The 12,241-nt window shown below is 34.5% G+C and overlaps 1 protein-coding gene across 2 annotated transcripts in view; it reads right to left on the bottom strand.

The window, feature by feature from the left end:
- The window catches only part of LOC143344899 (unconventional myosin-XVIIIa), a 256,926-nt gene that overhangs the window by 231,791 nt on the left and 12,894 nt on the right, over positions 1-12,241 (bottom strand). The window contains exon 2 of one of the 2 annotated variants that reach the window (XM_076771483.1): positions 4,385-4,489. The exons of the other annotated variant lie outside the window; for it this stretch is intronic. Coding sequence (XP_076627598.1) covers positions 4,385-4,489 — 105 coding nt within the window. The remainder of the gene's footprint in view (positions 1-4,384; positions 4,490-12,241) is intronic. 2 annotated transcript variants of the gene reach the window in all.

Here is a 12,241-nt window from a genome sequence, read left to right as displayed (position 1 = left end):
ATTGCGTGGGTATTATAGAGAAGAAAATTGTCAATTGAAAGTGGCATTCACTCTCTCTATTTGAAAATCTTGTCACACAAATTTCGATACGCCCTTCTGGATTTTTACAAACCACGTTTAATGTAAATTACGTTCCTATAAAATGAGGCATGATCGTAATATAGTACGTTGATAAGTACGCTGTCTACATGGCAAAACCGTGTACCCTTTGCCCTTAAATGCACTATGGAAAGTCTAAAAACAGAATATCGTCATTGTAAGCTTTCGTTTTATTTTCTTTTGTAATACTTTACGAAATAAAAATTAACATATTTACAGAGTGTGCTATTCTTTCGTCGCGGACGGTAAATGTCACGTCACTTCTGTATAAGGTCTAAACTTAAATTTTATAAGTCAAATCAAACCCTCAAAGTTAAAAAAATCGTCATTTCATCGATGTCTCGTTCTGCTTCCATAAACATCAAATGTCTAGGAAACAAATATTGCGTTGAGCCGTTCATAATCTCGCGGCAGTAAGCACGTGTGGCCACCATTCGAAACTTTGGCGCTCCAACATCAATACCGTCATGCCTCTAGTGACCAAATAATCGAAACAATTACATCACCAAAATCACGCAGTCACTCTACCCACTCTCTCTCAGAACTTCTCCAACTATACACAAGTACACACGCCACAGCTGTGGCGACATACATACGTATCATTTGAGTTTTGCCACGTTTTTATCACAGAGTTTACGTAACGTTTTCATGTGTACATTATTGAATAAATAAATAAATATATATATAATTTGATTCACCTCGTTTACGAATATATTTGAATATAGCCACAAACGCTATACACGCGGCCAAAGTGGCGACACCTATAAGGTTGAAGATCGTGCGGGGATTCTCGTGTCTCTTGTTCGTGTCGTTCGAGTCGCGTCGTTTTGTTCGAACCGCATGATCGGCATTACTCTTAATTTCTTACATTAAACTATGTAATACTTAAGGACTAATTAAAATGGTTGTGTTTAACATTTTAACATTGTCTACATATACAGGGTGTTCGGTCACCTCTGGGAAAAATTTTAATAGGAGATTCTAGAGGCCAAAATAAGACGAAAATCAAGAATACCAATATGTCGATGAAAGCTTTGTTAAAAAGTTATTAACGTTTAAAGTTCACGCCCGTTCTGAATTTTTTTCTCGAAAATGCGCAGGATTTCGGGAGTATGTTTATTGACCAAAAATGATTGTAATTGACCCCCACAGCTAACAATATTTTTTTCAGAACGATTTAAAATATTTTAATTTCGTCGAAAAATTTCACACCTCGAATTTTTTTCTCGAAAGTGGGTAGGATTTCGAGGTTATGTCTAATGACCAAAAATAATTGTAATTGACCCCCGCAACCGAAAATAATTTTTTCAAAACGATTTGAAATTTTTATTTTCCCCGAAAAATTTAGGCACCTACCCCCTGACAATGTTTCTTAAAAATTTGTTTTTCATTCTTAACAAATTAGTTTGACGCTCTACAGAAAAGTTGTCTAATACTTTTTTGTAGGTACCCATGAGGTCTACTTCAGAAAAAAGTTTCATTGAAATATATTCACAATTGTAGGAGTTATGGCTGTTTGAAAATTGGACCATTTGTATGGGGTTTTTCTCATTTTAGGAGATCAAGGAACAACTGTTCGAATATTTTTAGAATTTCTACATAATTCTACACTAAAATATGCGTCGTTTGCTTTTTTAAACATTAAAAACGTGTAATCCGTTCAGAAGTTATGACGTTTTAAAGAAATGCATGAAATTTCAGGGAAGCATTTCTGGCCTCACATTAGATTTTCGGTAAAGAATTTTTTTCGCGAAAATGCGTAATATTTCGGGGGTATGTATAATGACCAAAAATGATTGTATTTGACCCCTGTAACTAATTATAATTTTTTTAATATGATTTGAAATTTTTTAATTTCATCTAAAAATTTCAGTACCTACTCGAATTTTTTTCTCGAAAGTGGGTAGGATTTCAGGGGTATGTCTATTCACCAAAAATGATTGTAATTCAGCCCCGCAAACGAAAATAATTTTTCCGAAACGATTTGAAATTTTTATTTTCCGTCGAAAAATTTCACATCTTCTCGAATTTCTTTCTAGAAAGTGGGTAGGATTTCGAAGGTACAGTGACTCGCATTAATATTCGGACACCATGCTGTGTGCGAGATTATTGCTCTATATATTTGTTTACACTAGTGTTATTGAATTGTTTTTTTCGTAATATATTAAAACACTTATTGTAGTTAGTAGAAACATAAACTTTATTTATTTCTCACACATAATTTTTTGCAAAATAAGTGATAAAGTCAAGAATGTCGAAATTTAACATCGCAAAAATATTCGGACAGTGAATAACTTACATAAATTTTATATAAAATATACATATTTTTTGAACAGTATTAATATTTTGTAGGTTGACCCTTTTGTCTTATTACTTCCTGTAATCGTTTGGGCATATTTGTTATAATTTTATTTAAATATTCCTGTGTTATACATTTCCATTCTTGTAATAAACGTTCTTTTAATTCCTTTATTGTTTTTATGGGTGTTGTTCGAATTTTACGATCCAATTGATTCCATAAATTCTCAATAGGATTTAAATCTGGCGATTGAGGCGGAGGGTGTAACACTTTAGGACAGTTATATAGTAAGTATTCCTGAACGATTCTCGATTTGTGCTTAGGATCGTTGTCCTGATAAAACTTCAAACTATTGCGTACGTTCATATTAACAGCACTTTTGATTAAATTTTCTTTCAATAAGTCTAAATATTTCATCTTATCTAAAATGCCGTGGATAAAAACTAGTTCACCAACACCTGCAGTTGAGATGCAACCCCACACCATTACACTGCCATCGCCGTGTTTCACTGTTGCTCTCAAATTTTTTAATTTCAATTCTTCGTTGACTTTACGCCATATCGTTCTTCGTCCATCTGACCCAAAAAGATTAAATTTGCTTTCATCCGCAAATATTACATTGTTCCAGCATGTTTGGTCTTTAGAAACGTAGTCTTTAGCAAAATTTAATCGTTTCTTACGATTCACTTCGTTTATGTATGGTTTTCTTCGTGGAAGCCTGCCGTTGTATCCATGGTTTTTTAATACCCGACGCACTGTGTCGGGATGCACTTTCTTTCCAGATTCTTGGAATAATTCGGCAGCTAGTTTTATAGCACTTTTTTTACGATCATTCTTTATTTTTCTAACAATCTTGCGTTCTTCGCGAGAATCTAATAATTTTGGACGTCCCTTTTGCCGAATTGAATCGATTCGATCTTCATGAATATACCTGTGTACGATATCTGCTACAGTACTCTTGCTTACATTTACCAATTTGGCTATTTCTCGATATGATTTCCCCTTTTCTTTGTGGTAAATAACCAGTTGTCGAATTTCAAAGGATGTATTTTTGCCTTTTCGTCCCATATTCACTAATAATACGTCTACTATTAACAAAGTCAATAACAGTGCGGACTTTTGGATGCACGCTAGACGTTATGTTTACAAACAATGTACACTAGCAAAATAACCGACTGGATCCAACGACTTACTACAGCCAATAAACTGTTGTGTCCGAATATTTTTGCGATGTTAAATTTCAACATTCTTGACTTTATCACGTATTTTGCAAAAAACTATGTGTGTGAAATAAATAAAGTTTATGTTTCTACTAACTGCAATAAGTGTTTTAATATATTACGAAAAAAACAATTCAATAACACTAGTGTAAACAAATATATAGAGCAATAATCTCGCACACAGCATGGTGTCCGAATATTAATGCGAGTCACTGTATGTGTATTCACCAAAAATGATTGTAATTTACCCTTGTAACCGAAAATAATTTTTCCAGAATGGTTTGTGTTTGGAGGGCAGCTCCCGGTTAGAAGACTCGGAAATGAAAAGGAGTTAACTTAGAAACAAGATTTATTAATTATACAAAACACGAATGAATTGTCGTAGTCGCAGAAAGTAAAACATGTCGTCAAACATAGAAGAAACAACTGCAAGCTCGTCGTCGCCAAACAGTCGCGCGTCGGTTCCGACGGGGCAACAACAGGGGCGTATGACTCGATTCGGGTCGCCCCCCGATGTGGAATCTTAACAATTTGAAATTTTTTAATTTAATTTTTTATTAACTTTTTAACGAAGCCTCCATCAACAAATTGGTATTCTTGATTTTCGTCTTATTTTGGCCTCGAGAATTTCCCATTAAAATTTTTCCCAGGGGTGGCCTAACACCCTGTATTTATTTAATCAGTTCCTATGCAAGAGGGTCTGATATTATTCAACAGATTGTTAGTTTAAGTACAAATTATAAGATAAACTGTTTATTACTGATACCAAAAATGATGGCCTGGTGGGAGGTGGGCGAGGGGAGCCTTGAAAGCCGAGGGCGTTAAGAAGGGTCGAAGCAATCATTTCGTTACGGTACCGTTTCTTATTTATCTGTAAATTAAGTCAAACAGATAATAGTACATAATATGATACAATAAGATTTTTAATTATAGAGACTTCTACATAACAATATTGACTAATTTACGAAATAAGAAATTTTTTTTTACTTTATAACCGTTCAATCTTTTGCCAAAAACAATTGCTGTTAATTTCGCAACATTTTGATATTCAAAATCACATCGTGCGAACGCTTCTACGATTTGGCACTGACAGGAAAAGAAACATTTTGCAACTTCGACTATCATTGTTGGTTTTTCTCTTCTAAAAGATGTTGTAAAAATTAAACTAAACTTTGTAAATTGGTATAGGCTCGGGCGACCACACCCCAAATAATAACCCGCTTGTTAAATATATCGACATACTTTATTTTCGCCTTACACGTATTCTGCCTGCCGCTCGGCATTTCACCTGTTTATACAGGGTGGGGCAGTAACTATTAGCACCTCAGATATCTTGGAAACTATAAGTTTCACAGAAATATTTGCTAAAGTAAATTGCACAGTACGAAGGGCGCTATTGGGTGGCGATAATAGCTTTTTTGCAGGTGGAGGTACTGCGGACATTTCAAGGTCACATCCATTTTTTTTAATGGATCGGTATGTTTTTGCTTCCGTATCACGATAGAGGATCTTAAAACGAGTTCAACGACCTATTACACAAGGTCATCGAAGGTCATAGAAAGTAGAGAAAAGCGATAATACTTACGGTTTTGGTAGTAAATGAAACATACGTATTGTCAACAGTAGAGGAATGCGTAATGCTTACCGTTTACTTCACTGAGAATAAACACTGCTTGAAGGACACTTTAATAGTTTGCAGAGTAAGATAAACATCAGAAGATTAGTATCGATAAATCGGTCAATCCGGCACGATGTATCCGTTTGAAGAGCAGCTTGATATGTTTCTTATTTATGGCGAATGCCAACAAAATTCTGTAAGGGCTACAAACTTGTATGCTGAACGATATCCACATCGGTCTCAGCCTTCGCGTCAAACATTTAAAAATGTGTACGATAAACTTAGGCAAACCGGTAGTTTAAGTGTTCGTAAAAGTGAACGCCAGAAACGAGTAATTAACGAAGAAATGGAAATCGGTGTGCTCTAGAAATTCTCATATTAGTTGGCGACAAATTGAACGCGAATCTGGCATTAGTAGGAGGAGCGTACTTCGCATTTTGCACCCTCACATCACGTTAGTCTTCACCAAGAATTGCATGGGAACGACTTCATGAATCGCGTTGAGTTTTCTCGATGGGCTATACGTCAGATTCAAAACAATGAGCTTTTTTTTAATACCGTCTTATTTACTGATGAAGCAACATTCACAAATCACGGGAATGTTAATTTGCATAACGTGCATTTATGGGCAACGGAAAATCCACATTGGCTGCGACAGGTTGGACATCAAAAACAATGGTCTGTGAATATATGGTGCGGTATCATAGATGATAAAATTATTGGACCTTATTTTATCAATGGAAATTTCAATGGCAACGTCTATGCTAATTTTATTAAGGATACATTGGGTCTTTTGCCAGAAGAGTTACCTTTATTTACACGACAAACCATGTGGTATCAACATGATGGATGCCCAGCATATTATTCATCGATTGCGCGAAGGGAACTCGATGAAAAATTTCGAATCCAATATCGTGGCCAGCTCGTTCACTGGACATAACACCTTTAGATTTCTTTCTGTGGGGAACACTGAAAGAAAAAGTGTACAAAAAAGTAGCAACTACATCTCACGATATGCAACAGCGAATTATTGCAGCCTGTGCATCAATAAGTTCTGACGCTGTAAGACTTGCAAGTCGATCAATCGTAAAAAGAATCCAACGGTGCATTGACAGTGATGGTCATCATTTCGAACACCTACTATAAACATGTTTCATTTACTACCAAAACCGTAAGTATTATCGCCTTACTCTACTTTCTATGACCTTCGATGACCTTGTGTAACAGGTCGTTGAACTCGTTTTAAGATCCTCTATCGTGATACGGAAGCAAAAACATACCGATCCATTAAAAAAAATGGATGTGACCTTGAAATGTCCGAAGTACCTCCAGCTGCAAAAAAACTATTATCGCCATCCAATAGCGCCCTTCGTACTGTGCAATTTACTTTAGCAAACATTTCTGTGAAACTTATAGTTTCCAAGATATCTGAGGTGCTAATAGTTACTGCCCCACCCTGTATACACATTCTCTCTCTCTCTCGTTCACACTCGTCTCATTCGCTCAACTTCGCATTCGTACAATTTCGCGGCTATTTCAAACGGTCCACATTTTTATCTTTTACTTTTTATTTATTTTTAATGCATTTTTTTTAAACATGTGTGGCATCGAACCGCGCGTCAGCCGCGAAACGACGCGCAATTAGGTGCGCACGAGTGTGTATGATTGAGCGAATCGAAAAGCGCGGAAGATGAAATGTTTGTAAACGATTGTATGATTGGTGAGGATGAGGACAGAGAGCATGGCAGAACGAGTGCGAGAGAGATAGAAGATGAGAGGAACGGTAAGCGGTTGAAAGAAGTGTGCCAGAGTTTGAATGATAGCGAGAGTGAACGGTATAGCGAATTAATAAAGCAGTTGTATTAAATACAAGTAATTCTTTTCAACTCTCGGTCCCCGGGGTTCCAACACATGCTCTTCATATTTTTCTGGTTAAAATAAGATGAAACATGACAATCCCGATGACGTTTAGTTAAATAGGGTGTTCGGCCACACCTGGGAAAAATTTTAATGGGAGATTCTACAGACAAAAATAAGACGAAAATCAAGAATATCAATTTGTTGATGGAGGCTTCGTTAAAAAGTTATTAAAAAATAAAATTTAAAAAAATCGAATCATCCGCGGAAAAATTATATTCAGTTGCAGGGGTCAATTACAATCATTTATGGTCAATAGACATACCCCCGAAATCCTGCACATTTTCGAGAAAAAAATTCAGAACGGGCGGAACTTTAAATGTTAATAGCTATTTAACGAAGCCTCCATCAACAAATTAGTATTCTTGATTTTAGTCTTATTTTAGCCACTAGAATCCCCCATTAAAATTTTTCCCAAGGATGGTCGAACACCCTGTATATTATTTATATTATTTTCATTATGTATTATATAACTAAATAAAAAAAATAAATTGTTAATTATTATTGTAAGCTTTACTTCCGAAAAGCTCCAGAGACTGATCGATATAAAATTCGTAGCGAAATGGGGAAAGGAAAGAACTACGGATCTCAAATATAAAATGGTAGATTCGGGTATTTAATAGTTGTCGAGATTTTCGCAATAAACTTTTGCTTTGCATAATTGAATTGTGCCTATACGTATGCTTCCTTGGCAGCGTAAGTTCGTGGCTGTTAGGAAATGAATTTATAATCCGTGCCGCGTAATTGTATAAAGTGAAGTAATTTCATTAGTAACCAAAGTGTTATTGTTAGCATGATTCACATGATTTGTATTATATGGAATTTGGATTAATAAATATAATATTTATTTAACTCTAAAAGTGGCTGTCGCTTATCTGCTGTTTTTCAGGTACAACAGGTAAACCTAAAAGTACAAACCTAACCGATTTCAATGATTCCGAATACTAACATAGTATAGGCTATTCTTTCGAATAGCATATCAGTTCGATCGACGTTGTTACGAACATCCTATCCTATATGTGGAAACGTTTGGTGGCTTGGGCGTTGGCACGATTATCTACCACTCACCCCCAGGATAGGGGTTGGGTTGACTCATGCCATGTGTGAGTAACCGGCCCAGTTTTATTACCTTACATGGTAATTCTCAACCATTGAACGAGTGCGTTTTCAGGAACATAACAAGCTGAGTTTTCATACTCCACAGACAAGCAACATTACTATATAGGGTGTTCGGCCATCCCTGGGAAAAATTTTAATGGGGGATTCTAGAGGCCAAAATAAGACGAAAATCAAGAATACCAATTTGTTTATGGAGGCTTCGTTAAAAAGTTATTAACGTTTAACGTTTCACCAGTACTGAATTTTTTTCTCAAACATGCGCAGGATTTCGGGGGTATGTCTATTCACCAAAAATTACTGTAATTGCCCCCTGAAACTAAATATAATTTTTTTAGTGTGATTTGAAATTTTTTTTCCCCCGTCAAAAAATTTCACACCTCGAATTTTTGTCTCGAAAGTAGATAGGATTTCGATGGTATGTCTAATGATAAAAAATGATTATAATTGACCCCCGCAACCGAAAATAATTTTTTCAAAATGATTTGAAATTTTTTTTTCGCCGAACAATTTAGGCACCTACCCCCTGTCGATTTTTCTTAAAAATTTGTTTTTCATTCTTAATAAATTTGGTTGACGCTCTCCAAAAAATATGTCTAATACTTTTTTAAAGGCACCCATGAGCTCTACATCAGAAAAAAGTTTCATTGAAATATATTCACAATTGTAGGAGTTATGGCTGTTTGAAAACTGACCATTTCTATGGGGTTTTTCTGATTTTAGGGGGTCAAGGAACAACTTTTCGAATATTTTTAGAATTTCTACATATTCTACATTGAAATACGCGTCGTTTGCTTTTTTAAACATTAAGATCGTATAATCCGTTCAGAAATTATGACGTTTTAAATATACGCATGAAATTTCAGGGAAGCATTTCTGGCCTCACATTAGATTTTCGGTAAAGAATTGTTTTCGCGAAAATGCGTTGGATTTCGAGGGTATGTATAATGACCAAAAATGATTGTATTTGACCCCTGTAACTAATTATAATTTTTTTAATATGATTTGAAAGTTTTTAATTTCGTCTATAAATTTCAGTACCTACTCGATTTTTTTCTCGAAAGTGGGTAGGATTTCAGAGGTATGTGTATTCACCAAAAATTATTGTAATTGACCCCCGTAACTGAAAATAATTTTTCCAGAACGATTTGAAATCTCTATTTTCGCCGAATTTAGGCACCTACCCCCTGACAATGTTTCTTAAAAATTTGTTTTTCATTCTTAATAAATTTGTTGACGCTCTATAGAAAAGTTGTTTAATACTTTTTTGAAGGCACACATGAACTCTACTTCAGAAAAAAGTTTCGTTGAAATATATTCACAATTGTAGGAGTTATGGCTGTTTGAAAATTGAACCATTTGTATGGGGTTTTTCTCATTTTAGGGGGTCAAGGAAGAACTTTTCGGATATTTTTAGAATTTCTACATATTCTACATTAAAATACGCGTTGTCTGCTTTTTTAAACATTAAAATCGTGTAATTCGTTCAGAAGTTACGACGTTTTAAAGATATGCATGAATGGAAGCTTTTCTGACCTCACATTAGATTTTCGGTAAAGAATTTTTTTCTCGAAAGTGCGTAGGATTTCGGGGGTATGTGTAATGACCAAAAATGATTGTAATTGACCCCCGCAACCGAAAATAATTTTTTTTGAATGATTTGAAATTTTTGAATTTAATTGTTAATAACTTTTTAACGAAGCTGCAGTCAAGAAATTGATATTCTTGATTTTCGTCTTATTTTGGCCTCTAGAATCTCCCATTAAAATTTTTCCCAGGGGTGGTCGAACACCCTGTATAAACCTGTACATATGGTTTCAAATGCTTAATAAAAAAAAAATATTCAATTATTTATTCTAAGCTTATTTCCTTAATTTAAAAGCAACCTTGAAACTTATTAGCAGTAAAGCTATGGATATTTTATTGTCCAAATATCCTATGTTACAATAGATTTATTACTTTATACAGGGTGTTCGGCCACACGTGGGAAAAATTTTAATGGGAGATTCTAGAGGACAAAATAAGACGAAAATCAAGAATTTCGATTTCTCGAATGAGGCTTCATTAAACAGTAATTCAAAAATTAATTAAAAGTTTTAAACTCATTCTGAAAAAATAATTTTCGATGGCAGGGATCAAGAACAATCATTTTTGATCAATAAACACACCCCCGAAATCCTAACCATTCTCGAGAAAAAAATTCCTTACCGAAAATATAATTTCAGGCCAGAAATGTCACTCGATTGCTTATTTTTAAAACGTCATAACTTCCGAACGGATTCAAGGATTTTAATGTTTCAAACGGCAAACAACGCGTATTTTGGTGAAAAATATATAGGAATTCTAATAGTAATGAGAAAGTTGTTCCTTGACCCCGTAAAGTTAGAAGAACCCCATAAAAATGGTCCAATTTTCAAGCAGCCATAACTCCTACAATAGTGAGTATATTTCAATGAAACTTTTTTGTGGAGTAGAGTTCATGGATACCTACAAAAAAGTATTAAACAACTTTCCTGTAAAGCGTCAAACAAATTTATTAAAAATGAAAAAGCAATATTTAAGAAAAATCGACAGAAGGTAAGACGCGTAAAAAAAAAAATTTCGAATCGTTGTAAAAAAATTATATCTAGGTTTTGGAGTCAAATACAACCATTTTTGGTCAATAGACATACCCCGGAAATCCTAACCATTCTCGAGAAAAAAATTCCTTACCGAAAATATAATTTCAAGCCAGAAATGTCACTCGATTGCTTATTTTTGAAACGTCATAACTTCCGAACTGATTGGAGAATTTTAATGTTTCAAACGGCAAATAACGCGTATTTTGGTGAAAAATATGTAGAAATTCTAATAGTATTGAGAAACTTGTTCCTTGACCCCGTAAAGTTAGAAGAACCCCATAAAAATGGTCCAATTTTCAAACAGCCATAACTCGTATAATAGTGAGTATATTTCAATGAAACTTTTTTGTGGAGTAGAGTTCTTGGATTCCTACAAAAAAGTATTAGATAACTTTTTGGTAGAGCGTCAAACAAAATTATTAAAAATCAAAAACGAATTTTGAAAAAAATAGTCAGGGGATAGGTGCCCAAATTTTTTGGCGTAAAAAAAATTTTCAAGTCGTTCTGGAAAAAATATTTTTAGCTGCAGGGGTCAATGACAATAATTTTTGGTCAATAGACATACCCCCGAAATCCTAACCGTTCTCGAGAAAAAAATTCCTTACCGAAAATATAATTTCAGGCCAGAAATGTCACTCGATTGCTTATTTTTGAAACGTCATAACTTCCAAACTGATTGGAAAATTTTAATGTTTCAAACGGCAAACAACGCGTATTTTGGTGAAGAATATATAGGAATTCTAATAGTAATGAGAAAGTTGTTCCTTGACCCCGTAAAGTTAGAAGAACCCTATAAAAATGGTCCAATTTTCAAACAGCCATAACTCCTACAATAGTGAATATATTTCAATGAAACTTTTTTGTGGAGTAGAGTTCGTGGATACCTACAAAAAAGTATTAGACAACTTTTTGGTAGAGCGTGAAACAAAATTATTAAAAATCAAAAACGAATTTTTAAGAAAAATCGTCAGGGGATAGGTGCCCAAATTTTTTTGCGTGAAAAAAATTTTCAAATCGTTCTGAAAAAAATATTTTTAGCTGCAGGGGTCAATGACAATCATTTTTGGTGAATAGACATACCCCCGAAAACCTGCATATTTTCGAGAAAAAAAATTCAAAACGGACGTAACTTGGAACGTTAATAACTTTTAAATGAAGTCTCAATCAACAAATTGATATTCTTGATTTTCGTCTTATTTTGGTCTCTAGGATTCGTTAAAAGTTTTCCCAGGGATGGTCGAACACCCTGTATAATTTACATTTGGACTCTAAGGGGGTGTAAATAAAAAATAGAAAACCTGTTAAAGTATCCACTCATGAACAACGCGAACGGTATGTTTCGAGTTATTGT

Source organism: Colletes latitarsis, chromosome 8 (assembly GCF_051014445.1).
Source record: "Colletes latitarsis isolate SP2378_abdomen chromosome 8, iyColLati1, whole genome shotgun sequence".
In the NCBI taxonomy this organism is placed as follows: domain Eukaryota; kingdom Metazoa; phylum Arthropoda; class Insecta; order Hymenoptera; family Colletidae; genus Colletes; species Colletes latitarsis.
This window is presented reverse-complemented; position numbering and strand designations above follow the sequence as displayed.